Source organism: Triticum urartu, chromosome 3 (genome assembly GCF_003073215.2).
Source record: "Triticum urartu cultivar G1812 chromosome 3, Tu2.1, whole genome shotgun sequence".
NCBI lineage: Eukaryota > Viridiplantae > Streptophyta > Magnoliopsida > Poales > Poaceae > Triticum > Triticum urartu.
The window spans coordinates 651936105-651961880 of NC_053024.1; the positions used below are offsets into that span (position 1 = coordinate 651936105).

Sequence of the window (25776 nt, forward strand, 5' to 3'; positions counted from 1 at the left end):
ATCTTATTCAAAACTAATGAATACCTTTGGAAAAAGAGGTATAAGCTGATAAAAGATACTGTTATCTGGATAGAGTTCAAAACATTCCAACACCTAGCAGGCAAACAAGGAAGAATGTAATTACATTGTAGCAATGACATACTTTTACAACATCAGATGGTAATACCATGATAAAAAACGAAAACTCACAATGTCAAATACACGATTTGGGTCCAGGTCAAAATGTCCAATCAATGACTGTCACAAGAACATTATGTCATTACACAATACTGTTTACATGCTCAAATCATAACATAGGAGTAAGAAAGAAAATTCCAACACCCAACCTTTATAATGCTGATAGTAGCTGAAGAAGCATTTTGGCAAGCCAAATCTGAATTGACTTGACAAAGTAGGGTTACCTGAATTCCAGACAAACAAAGGCAACTAGGTTAAAAATTACACCAAGCTACAGTAAACCATTTTAGACGCATTCTTTGGAAACTACTGAAAATCCCACACGAATGCAATTTACTCTCAAATAATTTCAAACTGGAAGTATAAGAAGTTAGAACACGTGTGTGGATATATACATCTGCAATCACAATTACAATTGTTTGTAGAAGTATCTAGATTATAGAGTTTACCTTCTAGATTTGTTAGAACACATGTTAAAAAGAGGAAGGCAAAATTGGCTGCAGGAAACTGCACTGATTGACATTACCTGATTGTGTCACAGCCCAGACACTTAGACACATCATAAAGTTGTGTCCATTTGCTAGTAGACACCAAAGTGTGTAATAGCAAACGAGCATGGTTATTCAGTAATTCTATAGTTTTCAGGCAGCAAAATGTTATGACCGGCTTGGTCTATTCTAGGAAAAGGCCCAACGGGCATTAGTATTATGGGCTTGGCCCACAAGTTATCTTAGGCAAGTTATCTTAGGAAAGTTATCTTAGGCTAAAGTTATAAATACTCATGTAAGACATCGTTTTGAGGCAAGCAATAAAGACTATTATTATCTTTTGTTGCCCGGCTCCTAGAGGAGTCGGAAACCCTAGCCGCTGCAGCCAAGCCGCCGCCGCCTTCAACCCAAGCCGCGACGGCGCCCTGCCGCCGGCGCGCCCGTTCCTCGCCGCGTCCACTCCCTCCTTGCCCCTACAACCTACGCACTAGAGCCGGTAGGAACCCTAGTCCTACCAATTTGGTATCCAAAGACACCAGGCCGATCATGTCACAATCTCCATCACCGCCGCCGCTACCATCCACCTCCGTCCCACTCTCGCTGCCGCCGGCCACTTCCACCGCGATGGCGGAGATCGCATCTGGCACCACCGCCACCACACCGACAGCGCCCATCACCATCACGGCGGACCCGCCTCCGCTCCTCTCGCCCGAGGAGATGTCGGGCACCCTGCGGGAGCTTGTCCAGGCGGTCAGGGGTATTACCCTCTACCTCGCCGGGAACCAGCCCCCGCCACCGAGCGCCGGCACCACCGCCTACGGGCCGCCGTCGCTACAGTGGCCCGCCCCGGCCTTCCAGGCGCCCTACGGAGGGGCGTCCCAGCCGCCGCTACTGCTGCCGCACTACTCGGCTGCGGGACAGCCGTGGCCAGCATGGCCGGCCTCCACCGCGCCGCTGGGGGCCCGACCCAGCAGCTTCTTCCGGCGCACCAGGCGCCACCGCCGGCCCCCACGCCGCAGGCGCCGGTGCAGCAACTCCACCAGGCGCCGCCGCCATCGACAGTACCACCACCCGCGCCTAGGGCTACGGGTCGGCCCCTGCACCAGGTGCAGTTTCCACCGTCACCATCGCCGATCCCCGCTTGGGCGACCGGCTCGTCTCCGGGCCCGGTCTACTCCACGGCGCCGGAACACCCGACGCCCTCGCTGCGGTTTGATCAACCCTCCAACTCGGCGAACCACGCCCCGGCGCTTCCCGACCCAGCATACGCGCCGGCGGCGACTGCGGCCGCCCCTGGGCACAGCGGGCCGACACCCCCTCGCTTCGCCAAACTGGACTTCGCCACCTACGAGGGCATGGATGACCCCCTCAACTGGCTCAACCAGTGCGAGCAGTTCTTTCGAGGGCAGCGGACGCTCGCTTCGGATCGTACCTGGCACGCGTCCTATCATCTCCGAGGCGCAGCGCAGACCTGGTACTACGCCCTTGAGCAGGACGAGGGCGGCATGCCACCTTGGGAGCGCTTCCGGGAGCTCTATCTCCTCCGTTTTGGGCCTCCTATCCGTGGGAGCCGACTGGCGGCCCTCGGTCGTTTACCGTTCACATCTACAGTGCAGGACTACGCCGACCGCTTCCAGGCCCTGGCGTGCCACGCACCGGGCGTCTCTGCGACCCAACGCGCCGAGCTCTTTGTGGGCGGTCTGCCGGACCATATCTGCGTGGACGTCGAGCTCCGGGATCCCCCCGACCTCCAGACGGCCATGTACTACGCCCGGGCCTTCGAGCAACGGGCCCAGGCACTGCAGCAGCCACTCGGACGGAGTGGTCGCCAGCCCAGTCGGCCAGCGCCGACTTCCTCAGCCTCGGGTCGGCCTCTTCCAGCCGCGACGGCCACACCCCCGGCCGCCACACGGCCCTTCCGTCGGCTGTCACCGGCCGAGCAGCAGGAGCGTCGCCGTCAGGGTCTCTGCTTCAACTGCGATGAGCCCTACACGCCGACCCATGTCTGCCCCCGCCTCTTTTATTTAGAGACGGTCAACTACACCGAGGAGGACGACTCACCCGACCCGTTACATCCGCCTGCGGCGACCGAGGACGCGGCCGCAAATTCCGCAGCGACGGCGTGCGTCGTCTCCCTTCACGCCCTGGCCGGCATCTGGGGCGAGCGGACCATGCTGCTGCCCGTGACGATCCATGGCGAGCGACTGGTGGCCCTGCTGGATACGGGCTCCACACACAACTTTCTGCCCGAGTCGACCATGCGTCGGCTAGCCCTCCCAACGACGGGCGGGGAGCGCCTGCGGATCACAGTGGCGAACGGCGATCGCCTCCGGTGCCATGGGCTCGCCCGCGACATTCCCATCTCCATCTCGCGGCGAACACTTTTCCATCACCTGTGCAGGGATCGATCTGGGCTGCTTCGACTTCATCCTCGGGGTGGACTTTCTCCGGACCCTCGGCCCCATCCTATGGGATTTCGATGCGCTCACGATGACATTCTGGCGGCAGGGCCGCCGCATCCGGTGGGACGGCCTTGGGGGCGCCGCGCCGGCCATGCCACACCTCCAGCTGGCTGCCGCGTCCTCGGAGGCCGAGCACCCCCTGCTGGATTCTCTTCTGCAGCAGCACAGCGACCTCTTCGACGATCCTCGGGGTCTTCCGCCTGCCCGGGTGTACGACCATCGTATTCACCTCGTACCAGGCTCCACTCCGGTGGCGGTGCGACCCTACCGCTACCCCCAGCTGCAGAAGGATGAGTTGGAGTGCCAGTGTGCCCTGATGCTCGCCGCAGGCATCATCCGGATCTCCACGTCGCCCTTCACGGCGCCGGTGCTTCTCGTCCGTAAGTCAGACGGCACATGGCGTTTCTGCATCGACTACCACGCCCTCAACGCACTCACACTCAAGGACAAGTTCCCTATACCGGTGGTCGACGAGCTCTTGGATGAGCTCCATGGGGCACGCTTCTTCACCAAGCTCGATCTCCGATCGGGCTATCATCAGGTGCGCATGCATCCGGACGACATCGCCAAGACGGCGTTTCGCACCCACCATGGCCACTTCGAGTTCTTGGTGATGCCTTTCGGCCTCGCCAACGCCCCGGCGACGTTCCAGGCCCTGATGAACGACGTCCTTCGACCCTACTTACGGCGGTTTGTGCTTGTTTTCTTTGATGACATTCTTATCTACAGCGCCACCTGGGCCGAACATCTCCAGCACGTCGCCATCGTCTTCAACGAGCTTCGGGCGCACCACCTCCACCTTAAGCGCTCGAAGTGCTCGTTCGGGACGCCTACCGTCGCCTACCTCGGCCATGTCATCTCGGCCGACGAGGTGGCTATGGACGCCGATAAGGTGGCGGCCGTCTCCGCCTGGCCGACGCCCCACTCGCCGCGGGCTCTCCGCGGGTTCCTCGGACTCGCCGGCTACTACCGGAAGTTTATCTAGGAGTTCGGACTCATCGCGGCGCCCCTCACGCAGTAGCTTCGCCGCGACGCCTTCGCCTGGGACGACGAGGCGACGACGGCGTTCGAGGCCCTCAAGGGGGCCCTCACGACGGGCCCCTTCCTCCAGATGCCCGACTTTGACCGCCCGTTCGTGGTGGACTGTGACGCCTCGGGCGCCGGGTTCGGCGCCGTACTTCTTCAGGGCGATGGGCCCCTCGCTTTCTTCAGCCGGCCTTTCGCTCCGTGCCATCTTAAGTTGGCAGCTTACGAGCGGGAGCTCATTGGCCTCGTCCAGGCCGTGCGTCATTGGCGGCCATACTTGTGGGGGCGGACCTTCCACATTCGCACGGACCACTACAGCCTGAAGTTCTTGCTGGATCAACGGCTGTCGACCGTTCCGCAGCACCAGTGGATCAGCAAGCTCTTCGGCTTCGACTTCTCCGTCGAGTATTGGCCGGGCCGTCTTAACACCGTGGCCGACGCGCTGTCCCGTCGCGATTCCGACCTCGCGCCAACCGCCGACGCGTCCGCCGGGACAGCCCTGTGCATCCGCTCCGGGCCATCGTTCGGTCTATTCGCCGACATTCGCCGCGCCACTGCGACAGCAGATGACGCTGCACTTCTTCAGCAGCAGCTCGCGGTCGGCGACTTGGAGGAGCCCTGGCGCTTCGCTGACGGACTGCTCCTCGATGGGCGCCGGATCTTTGTCCCGGCGCATGATGATCTCCGTCACCAGGTGTTGCAGCTCGCCCACTCGGCGGGCCATGAGGGTGTGCAGAAAACGCTCCATCGTCTTCGCGTCGACTTCTACATCCCTGGCGATCGTGCCCTAGTCCGCGACTGGGTTCAGTCTTGTCAGACTTGCCAGCGCAACAAGACAGAGACCCTGAGGCCGGCGGCTCCTTCAGCCCTTGGAGGTGCCATCTCAGGTTTGGGCGGATATCTCCTTGGACTTCATCGAGGGCCTTCCCAAGGTGGGGGGCAAGTCGGTCATCCTCACGGTGGTCGATCGCTTCTCTAAGTATGCCCACTTCATCGCGCTTGGCCATCCATACACGGCGGCATCCGTGGCCCAGGCCTTCTTCAACGGCATAGTCCGTCCACGGGTTCCCGACATCGATCGTCAGTGATCGGGACCCAGTCTTCACGAGCCATGTCTGGCGCGACCTCTTCAGGATGGCTGGTGTCCAACTCCGCCTGAGTACAGCGTTCCATCCTCAGACGGACGGTCAGTCTGAGGTGGTTAACAAAGTCATTGCCATGTATTTGCGTTGTGCGACAGGTGATCGGCCTCGCGCTTGGGTGGACTGGCTCTCTTGGGCGGAGTACTGCTACAACACTTCTTATCACTCCGTCCTGCGCGCGACGCCATTTGAGGTGGTCTATGGTCGACCACCCCCGCCTATACTTCCGGTCGACCCGGAGACGGCTCGAACGGCGGTTGCGGGTGACCTTATCCGCTCCCGTGATGAGATGCTGGCTGAGGTCCATCAGCGTCTCCTTCAGGCCTAGCAGACGGCCAAGCACTACTACGACGATCATCATCGCGAGGCGGAGTTCGCAGTGGGTGACTGGGTGTGGCTGCGTCTTCTCCACCGCTCTACGCAGTCACTGGACCCGCGCGCGAAGCGCAAGCTTAGCCCTCGCTACGCCGGGCCCTTCCCTGTCGTGGAGCGCATTGGGAAGGTGGCCTATCGTCTTCAGCTTCCAGCCCGCGCCCGCATCCACGACGTGTTCCATGTGGGGCTGCTCAAGCCTTTCCGTGGCGAGCCACCGGCGGCTCCTCCGACGCTTCCTCCAACCGCCGATGGTCGCATTCTTCCAGAGCCAGCAAAGGTGTTGCAGGCCCAGCTCCGTCGTGGCGTCTGGTTCGTCCTAATTCAGTGGGCGGGCCTTCCGGAGGAGGAGGCTACTTGGGAGCAGCGTGAGGATTTCCGTCAACACTATCCAGACTTTCAGCTCGAGGACGAGCTGTTTGCGCAGGCGGGGAGAGATGTTATGACCGGCTTGGTCTATTCTAGGAAAAGGCCCAACGGGCATTAGTATTAGGGGCTTGGCCCACAAGTTATCTTAGGCAAGTTATCTTAGGAAAGTTATCTTAGGCTAAAGTTATAAATACTCATGTAAGACATCGTTTTGAGGCAAGCAATAAAGACTATTATTATCTTTTGTTGCCCGGCTCCTAGAGGAGCCGGAAACCCTAGCCGCTGCAGCCAAGCCGCCGCCGCCTTCAACCCAAGCCGCGACGGCGCCCTGCCGCCGGCGCGCCCGTTCCTCGCCGCGTCCACTCCCTCCTTGCCCCTACAACCTACGCAGTAGAGCCGGTAGGAACCCTAGTCCTACCACAAAACGTGTCCAGCAAATGACTACAACTTCAGTGTGTTTGGGTAATAACATGGGTTTGTGGTGTCTGGGCAGATGCTAATCAAGACAAGTGTTCTATAGCATCTTTCAAATAAATACTTTGAGAAACACAGGTTATTTGGCTTCCACTATTTTGCAGTCCAAGTGTCCAACTCTGTAATTTTAGGATCAATAATAAATCGAAGTCTGAAATTAGTTGATTATTTTACAGACTCCCCTTGAACTATAGATATTCAGTTAGTAATAAGGATCAAATAATTTTGCAGTAATTTAGGGCAGTACTGCTCAGCAAAGCATCAGTGAAGGAAGTAGAAGCACATAAAGATATGTTATGCTACTCAATCCATATAGCATAAAGAAATAATGATGATTACTTAAAATTTTCTTAAAAGTATGAATGAACCAATGTACAACTATAACAAGAACTTTGGTGGAAGTTTCACAGGCAGATATACATACCAACTTGGCGTAGCCCTCACTTTCTTCTCTTAGCAGGTTGAATTTAGTTTGCTGATAAAGAAGCCGCGTGTTGACTCTGACCTGTTGCCAATTATTACAAGCAGACGTTAAAAAATGATGCAATAAACAGGCAAAAAGGAAAATGTGCCAGATAAGGAGAAGGATGTTGCACAGAAACCATGTTTAAAAGATATATGCACTAATGTGACATGGTATATTGTATAATTCATGTGAGCACACACAAAATATGAGGAATCAATGACCATAACATGATATCCTAAGTCCTAACAATATGCATGGTATTAGTATGTGATACATACCTCCATGGCTTTTAAATCCTGGCCCTTTGACTTACTCTGTTCAACCTCCCATAGGAATTCTTCCTTCAAATGTGCACATACAGGAAACAGAGACGACATGGTGTCAGCTGCCTTGAATCATGAAAGGTGGTTTCAACAAAGATGTGACGCCCTAGTATGATGAACAACAAATACTCACTTCACATCGCTCTTGAAGAAGCCTAGGCGCAATCAATGAAGACTCCACAAATGATTTAGTCTGCAGCCAAGAGTAGTATTTAAGGAAATTAGTGAGGACTAAATCCTCCACCATAAAAAGGATAGGGGCCAAGAAGATAGATAGCCTATTTGCATACTAAAATTATGAATAGGTATTTAAGTGTCAAAAAGATTTTTTACCATTTTGACAAGACGGTTGCGATATTCACCAGAAATTGTAATCTGCACGTAACTTCAGGTCAGATCGACTAATAATACAGCATTCAATGATTACAAGGAAATGACAGCACAAGCAACGGACTGGTAAATCTAAGTTACATGATTCAAATAAATGCATCTTGGACTTGGGCATCAACCATGGATCAAAAGCAGAACCACACTGATAGGTGGGAAATAAAAGGTTATTGATTGAAGTCCTATGATAATGAGTAAGCAAGACACAGGTGTCAAGATATTTTCGTTTTTCCGGGATGGGAAGTGGCAAGAGATTGAATGAAGGATAGCATTTACATTTCTATTGACCCTGGTTGTTGGAAAAACAACAATAACACCGTAGCAGCATCTAAGTAAAGGCTGTCATGGCATCCCAGCGAGAGTCACAGCGATAACCGGGCTTCAGGATGACATTGCCAACATGTGTGCGCCATGTCAATACTCAGGAGATAACACATATTGGCCAAATCGGCAATTATAACTCATATAACATGGAGAATGCCCATGGGTGCAATTCCAATGGCAGGGGAGTTCCAGACGATAATTACAACTTTTCTACAGCCAAAAAGACCATCTATGTCTTGATTTGTGAGCCATCTGCCACTTGCTGACCTAATTTAATCCTCCACAGCCCTTTCCTCACTACAGCTGCCACACAGCCTGTCTGGTCTAACCACAGCAGCAGAGTACACAGACTGCCCTTTTCCCTCTACTGCTACACTCATCCTCACCTCATAAACCCAGTTCACCACAACAGTCGAGTAAATGGGAAACGAAAGCTATGACAGAAGCCAGAAGGTGGAGGATCAAGTTGGGGACCCCTCTCGGTCCTCGAGCCCAATGCCACCAGATCTGCCCGTCCCACTAGATTCGTTGGCCAAACCCGAAATCTCTGGGTGACACTCCCTGTCACCTGTGTCCATGATCAGGTGACAAGTCCACAACTCGGTAACTCCTAGAAAACAATGCTCTTGGTAACTGTTTTGTGGTATAGATCCAGAACAGTTCCATTTTAGACCGGTTTCACTGAACAGGAGAACTAAAGCCATGCAGGGTAGACCTTTGAATTGGTTCACCAGAAACTGGAAAGGAACATCACGAGCTTTTGTACAATAATCACCTCGCTTATCTGTAAGATTGTTTTGCACTTCACTGCAGAGAGATATGCTGATAGCTACAACTAATATCCATGTTCATGTGCATAAGCATGCAAAATCTAAACACTCCCGCACTACAGTTCGAATAACAATGAATAGGTTTGTGCTTTCGACCAGTATAAGGTTTGCTACCCAAAGCTAGTAGTTTCATGTTCATCAGTAAAAGCATAATTTAAACCTTCTTTTCTGCTACAGCTTCAGCAGGGTACTTTTTCCAAACATAGCCTTTAGAACTTGTCCAGAGCTACCACACGCTATCACTTCCATTGAGATAATTTTTCATCACTGAAACGTCTTGCAATTCAACCAGGTCGTCACTTCAGCTGGCACAACAAGTAACACAGACTAACAAACTGGCCGTCTCCAGTCAAATTTTTTTTGACCAATTTTCAGCTAAGCATTGCAAACAGTGTTTCTGCGTACGACCGCCCAATTGCGAATTGACTAATCAAACACATTCCATCGAGCCACTCGAAACTAACTAAGCACCACACAGCAGCAAACGAAAAAGGGGTGGAGACTGGAGAATACTCACATCCTGCCCTAGGTGGGCGACGATGTCGGCGAGCACCGAGCCGGAGTCCTCCTGCCATGCCTCCTCCGCGAACACCACCGAATCCAGCGCCGCCCGGCACTTGTGCGGCGACAGGTCCCCGAGCACCTGCGCAACCCGACCAACGCAATCAGCGCGAAGACGACAGGGACAAAGCCAGCGAGCTGAGTACGGGAGCTCACCGTCGCCCAGCACAGCTCGTAGAGGAAGCGCGGCATGGGGACCGGATCGGGGATGCGGAAGGCGGCGGCGGACTGGCCCTTCCATTCGCGGAGGCACTCCTCGGTGACGTACTTGTAGTCCGGCGCCTGGAGCGGCCGCAACATGGCAGCGGGCGCGGCGTTGGGTTTTGGGGGAACTAGGGTTTCATGGGAGGCGGCGAGGCCTGAGGAAGGAGGAGGCGGTGGCGGTGGTGCTAGACGGGGATGAGAGACGGCGGGGGAGGCGGAGGGGGAGGAGGTGTGCGAATGAGATACGCTGCGTGGTTTGGGCGTCCGGTTTATCCGGTTTATTACCGGGCGGTTTTCCTTGGTTTTTTGCCTGCTCGGGTTCGGTTTTCCCTGGTTTTTGCCTGCTCGGGTTTCAAAAGCACCAGACGAATTACTTTGGAGTCAATTGCGTTCTCTCTTTTTTTAGAGAGAGAGAGGAAGAGTAAGTTGCATTCTGAATCCTCCGACTTGGAGTTTTGTACCAGACAGTATTCCAGTACAGCCCCGAATAAGGTTTGCGATAAGCCTGTGATGAAAAAATCAATGTCGAAAATAAGGTTCTTCTAGGTGGAAAGAAGAGTTGAATGTTGAAGAAGAAGCAAAACTTGCCATTTTACGGACTAACTAATTTTGATGACATATCTGCATTTCGTAACTTTAAAACTTGTTAAAAAAATAGTATGCATTGCGAGGTTGACAAGCTATATTGGTTGTCAACCAATTTGTTGGCTTGTCTTCATATTGAAAGTCATATTTTAGCACCAAACCAAGCAACCTTTAACAGGACCGGGGCAACACATAGGCTGAGAAGGGAAGGGGGGATCTTTGTGTACCACGTGCCTTCGTGCTAGACGGACTAAACATTGTTAGTGTGATTGTTCTGCCGACTGAAGCGCCAAATAGTGGGCCGTGGTGATTTTTTTCCCATTCCTTTCATTTTTATAGTTTTTTTTTTGTGTTTGTTCTTATTTTGTGATGTTATCCTTGCTTTTCTCGTTTCTTTGTTTTGTCTTCACTTTTTGTTGTGGGTGGGGATACGTAAGAATTTTTAAAACAAAATTACATTAACATATGTGTTCATACACATGAACAACTTTTATCAAATGAATGCTTTTTTAATATATGAACATTTCTTTCTGCATGCAATCTTTTTTAAATATAACTGTTTTTATAATACATGAACATTTATATTTAGATACACTAGCTAAATACCCGTGCGTTGCTACGGTGACAACGGTAAACTATACAATGTATTAGAAAAATAGTGTCTTGTTCCTCATTGATTATCATGTACGCCTCGAAACCCACTTTATTTGTACGACATCTCATTCTGTTATGCCTACCATGCAAAATATCAATGTGTTGACCATTCCTTGGATCCTTGCCACTACACACGTTGGTTCTTTTATATACAAATATCTTTATCATGGAATTTGTTCCCACCGTCTTTCTCAGAATTAAGTACATAATTTGTGCGAGAGTCGCGAGGAACATTTGATATATAATCAGCATAACAAATCAATCTATAGAATGTTGCAAAATAAGTAAGACTTGGGAAGATATCCATCGGATTTGGACTAACCAGGCCATTCAAATATAAATTTTTATTCCTCTTTCCCTTGTGTTCCTATTTGGCTAAGTCCTGGAATTATTGCCTTTGTCTGGTCAAAGCAAGTGCAGAAACTTCAAAACTATACTGTGTTGGAGACATTGAAAATGAAAGGTGAACAACACGTCAACATCTTACAATCTGACAATGATATATAAGAAACACATACTCAAAGTTGCCTGCATGCTTTGTCATCACTGAAGGGAATTTGAACAACACAGGGAGACTGGTGAATACTGGATGATAAATTATTTATATGCAACAACATAGAGTCAAGTTTTCAGATCATGTAATTTATCCAGCAGGCGTTCATTCAGTTTTCAACATTCGTTGATGAACTACAGTTCTCCCGCTTGCTCCCTCTTCGGAAATCACCATTTCCCTTTCTCCCTCCCAACCCTGAAGAAGATGAAGCATGACGATGGTACATCTCTGTCGTTCATCTCTGCCTCGGGCTCGCAGCTGCTTTTGTTACATATGCACTCTTTATCCAACTCCAATGAATTGTAGGTTCTTTGCTTCTTAGAAAAAATGGCTACACATGAAGGCCACGCCTTAATATAGATAATTAAACTGGGGACATGTGGTAATCTCAAAGTCCTTGCAACCCACAAACAGAAACAGTATAAGGGGTACAAATGTTTCAATATTGATCCAAATCTTTCAAAACATTTTTACAATTTTTGAACACTTTTTTTAGAAATTTTTAATAAAAGGGAGAAATGCATTCCTTATGCGTCCCTTCAAGCGACCCGGTAAATGTCGTCTCAAGGGGTATATGGGGGGATAACTAACCAAAGGTTAGGTATATGGGGGGATAACTAACCAAGGGTTACCCCGCAGGGGCCCTACATGGGTCACTTTTTATGGCCTGGGAACGTGCCAAGTAGTGCATCCAACAGACATCATATGTCGTGTGCTGTCTTGGGCGCTTCGTCTGAATTTTGTTTTTTATGCGTTTTCGAGTTTTAGATGGGTTTTTATCGGCTTTTCAGTTTTCGCCTTGTTTTCCTAGGTTTCAAAGGGACAGAAGTAATTCTTTTTTGCACGAAAAAATCGATGCTTCCATGAGAAGTACAGGTTTGCTTTCGTGAGAAGCACATATTTGCTTTGTGTTGCTTTCACAAGTGCTTATTCGAAAAAAGGGAAAAGCATAGTCAGTGCTTTCTTTTTTTTGGAAATCGTAACCATGCTTTCGGGCTTCGTATTTTTCTCCTTTTTCGATATTCTTTTTTTGCGTGAACCATTTTTTCGGTTTTTGTTTCTTTTTCGGTTTTGTTTTTAAATTTTTAGTCTTTCAGTTTTTCATGATTTTTTATCAAAATGTATTAACATATGATCTAGTTTTGAAAACTGAATGCAAGAAAGCTAACTGTGAAAATGGTTTAGTATTAGGATGCAAGCTTTAAGAGATAAAACATTTTGAAAAAGAAGTTTATGAATAAAAAACTCATAGATTGCACAGTGCGTCATTTGTCAAATCAAAGAAGGGGTTGACCATTGCGAGAGGTAGAGCATCTACAACCGCAACCCCCACATCTGCTCCAAACGCTCGGACGAAAAACCGCACCCAACCAGGCTCCCCACTAATAACCCAAATGCCTGATTTGTCCGGCAACCACATATCCAGCTCATATGTGGAGCGGATATAGGCCCTGTTTGGATCCCTAAGATAGAGTTAGTTTTAGTTAGTTAGGGCTCAAATAACCCAAAAGGATCTAAACATGATGGGTTAGTTTGGGTTAGTTGGATCTAACCCACCACAAAAAACTAGCCCACACTAGAGGAGTTTATTTGGGTTAATTTTCCTGGGCTCACTAAAAAAATAGTAAAAAACTTACCCCTCCCGCACCAGATCCCTCCTCCCCACCCACCTCGCACGACTCCTCCCCATCGCGCCGCTCGCCCAAGCGCAGCACCGCGCCGCCGGAACCCCGGGGCGCCCTCCGGCGGCCGCGGCTCGCCCTCCTCCGGCCGCAGGAGAAATGTGCTTTGTTGTTTGTGATTTCGACATGAGATTTACATTTGTGATGTCAGGATGGATTGGTTCAGCACATGACATGAGAGTTTTCAAAGATGCCATAACTACTCATCATGACAAATTTCCACATCCACCACCAGGTCTGCGACTTCAACTGTCTTGCAACATTTTTTTATCCAACTACACTTGTTCATCTAAGCCTCATTCTGTGCCTTTCACAGTATGTAGGGAAGTATTATGTGGTTGATGGGGGTACCCAAACCGGTCGGGCTACCTTTCACCATATAGATGTACAAATGTACCATGTGCAACAATGGCAAAATGGCCCGCCGCCACATGGTATGAAAGAAACCTTCAACCATGCACGTGCCAAAGTTAGGAATGTCGTTGAGCGATCCTTTGGAGTGTTGAAGATGAAATTTAGGATTTTATTGAACATGCCAAAATTTCCAGAGGACAAGCAAAGTAGAATTATTGTTGCTTGTATGGCTCTTCATAATTTCATTCGAGAGAGCAGAATTGCGGATAGGGAATTTGATGCTTGTGATGCATATGAAAATTATAACCCAATGCCTAGTTCTTCTGCATCCACATGGCCAGAAGATGAACCTCTTGTTGAATATATCAACATGAATGCCTTTCATGATGAGTTAGCTCATGCTTTGTTTCATGGAGTGTAATATTTTTGAAGCTTCGATTGAAGACTTGTATGTTTAAGTGGGACATCTCATTTGTATGGACAAAATAAAATTTATCAAGTTTTGCATGCTTGATTTGTAAAGATGGTTCGTTTATGTCAATTGTGAGCAGGAGAAGGCCACACAAGAGCCGGCCACGCCAAATCCAGCAGAAAATAGGGTCCAAAGTAGCCAAATGGTTGAGAAATAGCATTTATTGTCAATTTAACCTTGCCATCCAAACACCACTTTGGTTATTTCAGAGTTAGAATCTAACTCTAACCTTTAATTGAGTTAGAGTATCCAAACAGAGTCATAGGAAGGCCGGACGCGCCCGGACACCGCCGCCATGTCGGACCGGACGCTATGGCCCACGTCGTTCCCTCCACCATCCCCACAAACACCCCATCGCCGATGAACCCACCCCACTCTGTTCTCAGTCCCCTCGCCTTCTTTGCTCTCCTCCGCCTCCTCCCATTCCACCCAATCTTCCCTCCGTCCCCTCCACCATGGCCGGCTCAAACAAGATTGATCGGGTGGTTCTGGCCTCCACCGGATTGTCGACCTCATATGACTTGGACGAGAAGGAGCTCACACTCCACATTGCGCTCTGGCGCTCATGGATGGACCAGGGTGGGGGCTCCTCGTCAACGGCGTCCCAGACGTCCTTGGGTGGGTAGCTCGTCCTCCGTGGCGGCCCAATGATGCCCTACGCGCTCTTGCCATCCACAGCGAGGCGACAACACGAGCAGTGGCGCCCGGCACCGCCAGCACCTGCCCCTTGCTGGAAGCCGCTGGGTGCGGGTGCCCGCACCCCAGCCCGCTGGGGGCAGCGGTAGGCGAAGACGGTGGGCCGCATCTACCGCCAAGCGATGCAGACGGCAGCGTAGGGTGGATCAAGGCACGGTTGCGGGTCATCCAAATCTGCGCCGGAGCCACTGCTGCTCACCGAGGATGACAATGAGGCGCTCCGCCCACGGTGAGATCACAGATATTGTAAGTGCATCTAGTGCCACCCCTAGTTGGTTTTGGAGTATTGACGACAAACCTAGTTGAGGGACTAATGTGTTTGTGAGAATTGCAGGATAACACAGGTAGAAGTTCCTCATTGATTCGGTTTTCCTACCAGAGATGACCCCTAAAAATGTATGAAGACATTGATGTCAAAGGTGGTATGTGAAGATACTCACATTGAAGACTATGACAAGAGAAGACATCGCATGAAGCCTATGGAGCTCGAAGACTTAGATCTTTTGTAGTTCTGTTTCTTCTTTGTTGAGTCATAGGATGTTGGAAATATGCCCTAGAGGCAATAATAAAAGCTTTATTATTATATTTCCTTGTTCATGATAATTGTCTTTATTCATGCTATAATTGTATTATCCGGAAATCGTAATACATGTGTGAATAATAGACACCAACATGTCCCTAGTAAGCCTCTAGTTGACTAGCTCGTTGATCAACAAATAGTCATGGTTTCCTGACTATGGACATTGGATGTCATTGATAACGAGATCACATCATTAGGAGAATGATGTGATGGACAAGACCCAATCCTAAACATAGCACTAGATCGTATAGTTCGTTTGCTAGAGTTTTCCAATGTCAAGTATCCTTTCCTTAGACCATGAGATCGTGTAACTCCCGGATACCATAGGAGTGCTTTGGGTGTGCCAAACGTCACAACGTAACTGGGTGACTATAAAGGTATACTACGGGTATCTCCGAAAGTGTCTGTTGGGTTGACACGGATCAAGACTGGGATTTGTCACTCCGTATGACGGAGAGGTATCACTGGGCCCACTCGGTAATGCATCATCATAATGAGCTCAAGGTGACCAAGTGTCTGGTCACGGGATCATGCATTACGGTACGAGTAAAGTGACTTGCCGGTAACGAGATTGAACGAGGTATTGGGATACCGACGATCGAATCTCGGGCAAGTAACATACCGATTGACAAAGGGAATTGTATACGGGGTTGCTTGAATCCTCGACATCGTGGTTCATCCGATGAGATCATCGAGGAGCATGTGGGAGCCTACATGGGTATCCAGATCCCGCTGTTGGTTATTGACCGGAGAGCGATCTCGGTCATGTCTACATGTCTCCCGAACCCATAGGGTCTACACACTTAAGGTTCGGTGACGCTAGGGTTGTAGGGATATGTATATGCAGTAACCCGAATGTTGTTCGGAGTCCCGAATGAGATCCCGGACGTCACGAGGAGTTCCGGAATGGTCCGAATGTAAAGAATTATATATAGGAAGTGCTATTTCGGGCATCGGGACAAGTTTCGGGGTCACCGGTATTGTACTGGGACCACCGGAAGGGTCCCGGGGGTCCACCGGGTGGGGCCACCTGTCCCGGGGGGCCACATGGGCTGTAGGGGGTGCGCCTTGGCCTACATGGGCCAAGGGCACCAGCCCCAAGAGGCCCATGCGCCTAGGGTTTCAAGGAGGAAGAGTCCTAGGAGGGGAAGGCACCTCCTAGGTGCCTTGGGGAGGAGGGATTCCTCCCCTTGGCCGCACCACCCTAGGAGATTAGATCTCCTAGGGCCGACGCCCCCCCTTGGCCCTCCTATATATAGTGGGGAGATGGAGGACTTCTTAACCCCTTGCCTTTGGTGCCTCCCTCTCCCTCTCCAACATCTCCTCCTCCTCCATAGTGCTTGGCGAAGCCCTGCCGGAGTACTGCAGCTCCATCACCACCACGCCGTCGTGCTGCTGCTGGAGCCATCTTCCTCAACCTCTCCTTCCCTCTTGCTGGATCAAGAAGAAGGAGACGTCACGCTGACCGTACGTGTGTTGAACGCGGAGGTGCCGTCCGTTCGGTGCTAGGATCTTCGGTGATACGAATCACGTCGAGTACGACTCCCTCATCCCCGTTCTTTGAACGCTTCCGCTCGCGATCTACAAGGTACGTAGATGCATCCAATCACTCGTTGCTAGATGAACTCATAGATGGATCTTGGTGAAACCGTAGGAAATTTTTTGTTTTCTGCAACGTTCCCGAACATAGGAACCACCGTACTGTTAAGTGGGGTCCAAGTGAACCAGTCAGAATGACTGAAGTGATGCTTAACCAAAACCTATGTCTTCGAGTGAAGACTATGAGAGCGAAACTTGTCCAGAGTCAGACAAGTCAGCCTTGCTTGTAGCCCAAGTAAAGCTGCCGCGTGAGTTTGAAATCTGACCGTTGGAACACGTGTCAGTTCCTTAGTGACCCAGGGTCATTTCGGACAAATCAGGTCAGGTTACCTAGTGTCTATAAATAGCCCACCCCCTACAACCATAAACGGTTGGCTGCTCAGAGTTAGTGTATGGCTTTTGTCGTTTGAGAGCAACCCACCTCGAAGCCTTTGAGAGAGAATTCCTTGCGAGGATAAAGCCCTAACCACCCAAAGCCAAAGAGAGTTAGGCATCACTTAAGTCTTCTTGTCTGTGTGATCTGAAGACTTATTACACTTGAGGACTGTGAATCCTCCAGCCGGTTAGGCGTCGCATTCTGAGCATCCAAGATACATTGTGGATTGCCGGTGAACGAAGTCTGTGAAGGTTTGGGAGTCTACCTTGAAGACTTACCAGAGTGATTGGGCGAGGTCTGTGTGACCTTAGCTCAAGGGGAATACGGTGAGGACTGGGTGTCCTGAGCTGCGTGTTCAGGACTGGGTGTCCGGGACTGTGTGTCCTCAGGTTTAAATACCTAGCCGCCCTAACCAGACGTACAATTGTCACAGCAACTGGAACTGGTCCAACAAATCATTGTCTTCAACGAGTCACTGGTTTCATCCTTCCCTTCCCTTTACTTACTGTTGGTCCTTGTGAAGTCATTGTATGATTGCACTATCTTTTGTCTTCACTGAGTGACTGCGTGTTCTGTTTGGCTTCATAATATCTTCCTACCTGATCCTTACTACATTGCTGCTATTAGTCATTGTGCTTTCACTCCATTGAATACTTGACTATGGTTTGCTTAGTGTAGTCTACCTTCCGCTGCATGGTAATAGGTTTATTTCTATCGTTTGTCTTCATAACTTCCACGTTTTGAAGACTTTCATAAAAATCGCCTATTCACCCCCCCTCTAGTCGATATAACGCACTTTCAATTGGTATCAGAGCAAGGTACTCCCTTGTTCTATGTGATTCGGTTTAACCACCTGGAGTTTTAGCTATGTCGACTACAGGGATAATTAAAGTCTCCGCTGCATGCCCCGTCTTTGATGGAACTGAATATCCCTACTGGAAGAATAAGATGCGCATGCATCTTGAAGCCATTGACGTCGACCTATGGTATGTCGTCAAGAACGCCGTTCCTAAGGCTGGAGAAGGTGTCACTTCTGCAGACGTCAAGAAGTTCATTCAACTGGACTCTACTGCCAAGAATATCATCTGTGGTCATCTGACCAAAGGACAGTATGGCCGCGTGAGTGCTTTGGAAACATCTAAGCTAGTCTGGGACTGGCTCTCCAAAGTCAACGAAGGCGTCTCAACCCAGAGAGATCAGAGAATCAGTGTCCTTCGCAAACTCTTCAACCGCTTCAAGAGAAATGACAATGAGAATGTCCAGCTCACGTTTGATCAACTCACTGACATCACAAATGAGCTTCAAGCCCTTGGCGCTACTGAGATCACCAAGCATGAAGTCGTCAAGACACTACCGAGATCACTTGACAGTTCGTTTGACACCCTAGCCTTGATGATTCAAGAACGTCATGATTTCAAGACACTCGATCCGTCTGACATACTTGAGAGGCTCAACACACATGAGTTTCAGCTTTCCGAGAAAAGAGATATCTACGGTCCAAACTATGGGCGAACTCGTGCCTTGAAGGCAAAAGTTGTCTCCTCATCTGAAGAAGAATCTGACAGCAGTTCTGATGATCTTGAAGACATAGGAAGGGAACTTGCTATGCTTGTGAAGAAGTTCCAAAAATTCACCAAGAAGAAAGGCTTCAGAAAGTCTTCCCGGTCAAGCTCAAGGAATGATGAAGCTTCTCCTCATGACTACAAGAAGAAAACATGTCACAAGTGCAAGAAACCTGGCCACTTCATCTCTGAGTGTCTGCAGTGGGACAATGAGAACAAAAAGAAGAAGAAGAAGAGCAAGGAATATGACTCTGACGACAAGAAGAAGAAGAAGAAATACTCAAAGTCTTCTTCCAAGTCTTCCTCAAAGTCTTCATCACACAAGAAGAGCTCATCTGGCAAGGCACGTGCGTTTGTTGGCAAGGAAATGGATTCAGAGGAGGAGTCTGATTCTGGCGTCGCAAGTCTGGCTACAGCATACGTTGCCAAGTCCATCTTCAACACTGAAGACAATGACTTCATCACCGACACCGATGCAAATGACAAGGACTACTCCGCTCCTACCTACTGCTTCATGGCACGCGGTGCCAAGGTAAACACACGCACTACTCACTATCAAACATCTGATGGGTATCGTAGTAATTTCAAAAAAATTCCTACGCACACGCAAGATCATGGTGATGCATAGCAACGAGAGGTGGAGAGTGTGATCTACGTACCCTTGTAGATCGACAACGGAAGCGTTAAACTGGTTGATGTAGTCGTACGTCTTCACGGCCCGACCGATCAAGCACCGAAACTACGGCACCTCCGAGTTCTAGCACACGTTCAGCTTGATGATGATCCCCGGACTCCGATCCAGCAAAGTGTCGGGGAAGAGTTCCGTCAGCACGACGGTGTGGTGACGATCTTGATGTACTACTGTCGCAGGGCTTCGCCTAAGCACTGCTACAATATTATCGAGGACTATGGTGGAAGGAGGCACCGCACACGGCTAAGAATATGATCACGTGGATCAACTTGTGTGTCTAGGGGTGCCCCTTGCCTCCGTATATAAAGGATCCAAGGGGGGGTGCGGCCGGCCCTAGTAGGAGGCGCGCAGGAGGAGTCCTACTCCTACCGGGAGTAGGACTCCCCTCCCTTTCCTTGTCCAAGTAGGAGAGGGGGAAGGAGAGAAGGAAAAGGGGGGCGCCGCCCCTCCCTCCTTGTCCAATTCAGACTAGGGGGAGAGGGGGCGCGCGGCCTGCCCTGGCAGCCCCTCCTCTTCTCCACTTTAGGCCCATGAGGCCCATTAACCCCCCGGGGGGTTCCGGTAACCCCCCGGTGCTCCAGTTTTATCCGAAACTTCCCCAAAACACTTCCGGTGTCCGAATATAGCCGTCCAATATATCAATCTTTATGTCTCGACCATTTTGAGACTCCTCGTCATGTCCGTGATCACATCCGGGACTCCGAACTAACTTCGGTACATCAAAACTCATAAACTCATAATATAACTGTCATCGAAACCTTAAGCGTGCGGACCCTACGGGTTCGAGAACAATGTAGACATGACCGAGACACGTCTCCGGTCAATAACCAATAGCGGAACCTGGATGCTCATATTGGCTCCTACATATTCTACGAAGATCTTTTATCGGTCAGACCGCATAACAACATACGTTGTTCCCTTTGTCATCGGTATGTTACTTGCCCGAGATTCGATCGTCGGTATCCCATACATAGTTCAATCTCGTTACCGGCAAGTCTCTTTACTCGTTCCATAATACATCATCTTACAACTAACTCATTAGTTGCAATGCTTGCAAGGCTTATGTGATGTGTATTACCGAGAGGGCCCAGAGATACCTCTCCGACAATCGGAGTGACAAATCCTAATCTCGAAATACGCCAACCCAACATGTACCTTTGGAGACACCTGTAGAGCACCTTTATAATCACCCATTTACGTTGTGATGTTTGGTAGCACACAAAGTGTTCCTCCGGCAAACGGGAGTTGCATAATCTCATAGTCATAGGAACATGTATAAGTCATGAAGAAAGCAATAGCAACATACTAAAGGATCGGGTGCTAAGCTAATGGAATGGGTCATGTCAATCACATCATTCACCTAATGATGTGATCCCGTTAATCAAATAACAACTCTTTGTTTATGGTTAGGAAACATAACCATCTTTGATTAACGAGCTAGTCAAGTAGAGGCATACTAGTGATACTCTGTTTGTCTATGTATTCACACATGTATTATGTTTCCGGTTAATACAATTCTCGCATGAATAATAAACATTTATCATGATATAAGGAAATAAATAATAAATTTATTATTGCCTCTAGGGCATATTTCCTTCAACACCCACTATCAATAATCCATTCTGAAGACGCTGGTGTCGTACCCTACAGTGCAGTTAGGGGGATAGGCTTCAAAATGGATCAAGCAAAGAAAGGGTTCTTGCCTATGTTACAAGGTGTGAAGTTGAGTAAGACTCAATGCCCGACCACTGCAGAAGATAGAGAGAAAATGAAAGATGTTCCCTATGCTTCAGCCATAGGCTCTATCATGTATGCAATGCTGTGTACCAGACCTGATGTGTGCCTTGCTATAAGTCTAGCAGGGAGGTACCAAAGTGATCCAGGAGTGGATCACTGGACAACGGTCAAGAACATCCTGAAATACCTGAAAAGGACTAAGGATATGTTTCTCATATATGGAGGTGACAAAGAGCTCATCGTAAAAGGTTACGTTGATGCAAGCTTTGACACTGATCCGGACGATTCTAAATCGCAAACCGGATACGTGTTTACATTAAACGGTGGAGCTGTTAGTTGGTGCAGTTCTAAACAAAGCGTTGTAGCGGGATCTACATGTGAAGCGGAGTACATAGCTGCTTTAGAAGCAGCAAATGAAGGAGTCTGGATGAAGGAGTTCATATCCGATCTAGGTGTCATACCTAGTGCATCGGGTCCAATGAAAATCTTTTGTGACAATACTGGTGCAATTGCCTTGGCAAAGGAATCCAGATTTCACAAGAGAACCAAGCACATCAAAAGACGCTTCAATTCCATCCAGGATCTAGTCCAGGTGGGAGACATAGAGATTTGCAAGATACATACGGATCTGAATGTTGCAGACCCGTTGACTAAGCCTCTTCCACGAGCAAAACATGATCAGCACCAAGGCTCCATGGGTGTTAGAATCATTACTGTGTAATCTAGATTATTGACTCTAGTGCAAGTGGGAGACTGAAGGAAATATGCCCTAGAGGCAATAATAAAGTTATTATTTATTTCCTTATATCATGCTAAATGTTTATTATTCATGCTAGAATTGTATTAACCGGAAACATAATACATGTGTGAATACATAGACAAACAGAGTGTCACTAGTATGCCTCTACTTGACTAGCTCGTTAATCAAAGATGGTTATGTTTCCTAACCATAAACAAAGAGTTGTTATTTGATTAACGGGATCACATCATTAGGTGAATGATCTGATTGACATGACCCATTCCATTAGCTTAGCCCCCGATCGTTTAGTATGTTGCTATTGCTTTCTTCATGACTTATACAAGTTCCTATGACTATGAGATTATGCAACTCCTGTTTGCCGGAGGAACACTTTGTGTGCTACCAAATGTCACAACGTAAATGGGTGATTATAAAGGTGCTCTACAGGTGTCTCCAAAGGTACATGTTGGGTTGGCGTATTTCGAGATTAGGATTTGTCACTCCGATTGTCGGAGAGGTATCTCTGGGCCCTCTCGGTAATACACATCACATAAGCCTTGCAAGCATTGCAACTAATGAGTTAGTTGTAAGATGATGTATTACGGAACGAGTAAAGAGACTTGCCGGTAACGATATTGAACTATGTATGGGATACCGACGATCGAATCTCGGGCAAGTAACATACCGATGACAAAGGGAACAACGTATGTTGTTATGCGGTCTGACCGATAAAAGATCTTCGTAGAATATGTAGGAGCCAATATGAGCATCCAGGTTCCGCTATTGGTTATTGACCGGAGATGTGTCTCGGTCATGTCTACATTGTTCTCGAACCCGTAGGATCCGCACGCTTAAGGTTTCGATGACAGTTATATTATGAGTTTATGAGTTTTGATGTACCGAAGTTAGTTCAGAGTCCCGGATGTGATCATGGACATGACGAGGAGTCTCGAAATGGTCGAGACATAAAGATTGATATATTGGACGGCTATATTCGGACACCGGAAGTGTTCCGGGGAAGTTTCGGATAAAACCGGAGCATCGGGGGGTTACCGGAACCCCCGGGGGGGTTAATGGGCCTCATGGGCCTAAAGTGGAGAAGAGGAGGGGCTGCCAGGGCAGGCCGCGCGCCGCCTCTCTCCCTAGTCCGAATTGGACAAGGAGGGAGGGGCGGCACCCCCCTTTTCCTTCTCTCCTTCCCCCTCTCCTACTTGGACAAGGAAAGGGAGGGGAGTCCTACTCCCGGTAGGAGTAGGACTCCTCCTGCACGCCTCCTACTAGGGCCGGCCGCACCCCCCCTTGGATCCTTTATATACGGAGGCAAGGGGCACCCCTAGACACACAAGTTGATCCACGTGATCATATTCTTAGCCGTGTGCGGTGCCCCCTTCCACCATAGTCCTCGATAATATTGTAGCGGTGCTTAGGCGAAGCCCTGCGACACTAGTACATCAAGATCGTCACCACGCCGTCGTGCTGACGGAACTCTTCCCCGACACTTTGCTGGATCGGAGTCCGGGGATCGTCATCAAGCTGAACGTGTGCTAGAACTCGGAGGTGTCGTAGTTTCGGTGCTTGATCGGTCGGGCCATGAAGACGTACGACTACATCAACCAGTTTAACGCTTCCGTTGTCGATCTACAAGGGTACGTAGATCACACTCTCCCCCTCTCGTTGCTACGCATCACCATGATCTTGCGTGTGCGTAGGAATTTTTTTGAAATTACTACGATACCCATCAGGTGTACCAATCACATGACTGGCAAAAGAAGCCTTCTTATGGACTCAACCTTATGTCCATCCGACAAGAGTCACATCACATTTGCTGACACTGGTAAAAGTAAGGTATTGAGTCTAGGTAGAGTTGCAATCTCAAAGGATCAACACATGGATAAAGTCATGCTTGTTGAATCCCTTGGCTTCAACTTAATGTCTGTCTCAATGCTTTGCGATTTGAACATGATCATAATGTTTGGAAAATATCGCTGCCTTGTTCTAATGGAATCTGACAAGTCTCTAGTGTTTGAAGGGTATCGGAAAGATGATTTGTACGTGGTAGATTTCTTAGCAGGACCATAGCTTGCCGTATGTCTTCTAGCAAAAGCTTCAGAATGCTGGCTCTGGCATCGGAGGCTAGGGCATGCTGGCATGAGGAACCTTCACACCCTTGCAAAGAAGAAGCATGTCATAGGCATCGAGGGCGTCAAGTTCAAAAAAGATCACTTATGCGGTGCCTGTGAAGTAGGAAAGATGACGAGGGCCAAACATCCCTCGAAGACAATCATGACAACCACTCGACCCTTCGAACTGATCCACATGGATCTTTTCGGTCCCACTCATTACTCAACTCTTACTACTACTGCTTGTCTCTATGGCTTTGTCATTGTTGATGATTATTCTAGATATACTTGGGTGCACATAATCCTCTACAAGACTAAAGTGCAGGATGTCTTCAGACGCTTCGCCAATTGAGCAATGAACAACTATGGCGCCAAGATAAAACACATCAGAAGTGACAATGGCACTGAATTCAAGAACACTGGCCTTGATACATATCTTGATACTTTGGGCATCACACATGAATTCTCAGCTCCGTACACGCCACAGCAGAATGGTGTCGTCGAACGCAAGAACAGGACACTCATTGAGATGGCCCGAACGATGCTTGATGAATACAAGACTCCAAGAAAATTCTGGCCTGAAGCCATTGATACTGCATGCCATACAATCAATCGTGTTTATCTTCACAAGCTTCTAAACAAGACATCTTATGAGCTCCTTACTGGCAAGAAGCCAAATGTCAGTTACTTCAGAGTATTTGGCGCCAGGTGCTGGATCAAGGATCCACATCACACTTCAAAATTTGCACCAAAAGCACATGAGGGTTTTATGCTTGGATATGGAAAGGATTCGCACTCCTATAGAGTCTTCAATCTCTTTCATTATAAAGTGGTTGAAACAGTGGATGTGCGGTTTGATGAGACTAACGGTTCACAAAGAGAGCACCTCCCAAATGTGCTAGATGAAGTTCCATCTAGCGAATCAATCAAGCTTATGGGAACTGGAGAAATCATACCCTCTGAAGCTCAACCTGAAGAGGAACTTATCATCTCCGCACCTGATCAACCTGAAGACAATGCTCAGCCTGAAGACAATCCCACTAACAATGACAATGATCAGCAAGAGCAAAACCTTCGCCCTATACATCCTCGTGTTGCAAATGAAGTGCAAATTGAGAGAATAATTGATAGCATCAATGCCCCTGGTCCGCTCACTCGTTCAAGGGCAACTCAGCTAGCAAATTTCTGTGGGCACTTCGCATTCGTCTCAATAACAGAACCCAAGAAAGTTGAAGAAGCCTTCATGGAACCTGAATGGATTCAAGCTATGCAAGAAGAGCTTCAACAGTTTGAGCTGAATAATGTATGGGAACTGGTTAAGCGTCCTGATCCTCGGAAGCACAACATAATAGGCACCAAATGGATATACCGCAACAAGCAAGATGAGCATGGTCAAGTTGTCAGAAACAAAGCTCGTCTCGTTGCTCAAGGATATACTCAAGTGGAAGGCATTGACTTCGATGAAACATTTGCTCCTGTGGCTAGACTGGAAGCCATACACATACTGCTAGCCTATGCAAATCACCATAACATACTTCTATATCAAATGGATGTGAAGAGCGCCTTTCTCAATGGCAAGATTGAAGAAGAAGTGTATGTTGCACAACCGCCTCGCTTTGAAGATCCAAAACATCCTGACATGGTATACAAGCTCAACAAGGCGCTGTATGGCCTCAAACAAGCCCCTCGGGCTTGGTATGACACACTCAAATACTTCCTGAAGAGCAAAGGCTTCATACCTGGTTCCCTCGACCCCACTCTCTTCATGAAG

General features: G+C 48.9%; 1 protein-coding gene across 1 annotated transcript; it reads right to left on the bottom strand.

Moving 5' to 3' along the window:
• Window positions 1–3: 3 nt before the first annotated feature.
• Window positions 4–9861, bottom strand: LOC125547114 (THO complex subunit 2-like). Its single transcript, XM_048711121.1, has 9 exons — window positions 9558–9861; window positions 9358–9483; window positions 7633–7674; window positions 7433–7492; window positions 7255–7317; window positions 6935–7015; window positions 327–401; window positions 190–237; window positions 4–93 (listed from the first exon to the last, which is right to left on the bottom strand). The coding sequence occupies exons 1-9, from the start codon at window positions 9699–9701 to the stop codon at window positions 4–6; spliced, it is 729 nt and encodes a 242-aa protein (XP_048567078.1). The 5' UTR covers window positions 9702–9861.
• Between the last annotated feature and the right edge of the window lie 15915 nt (window positions 9862–25776).

What these genes read in the sequence shown, in the direction of transcription:
- LOC125547114 (XM_048711121.1), bottom strand. Translation starts at nt 9,701, where the DNA reads ATGTTGCGGCCGCTCCAGGCGCCGGACTACAAGTACGTCACCGAGGAG. An exon ending in ACGAGCTGTGCTGGGCGACG is followed by an intron (nt 9,484 to 9,557) that starts GTGAGCTCCCGT and finishes CGGGTTGCGCAG; the next exon opens with GTGCTCGGGGACCTGTCGCC. An exon ending in CTACTATCAGCATTATAAAG is followed by an intron (nt 238 to 326) that starts GTTGGGTGTTGG and finishes TTCTTGTGACAG; the next exon opens with TCATTGATTGGACATTTTGA.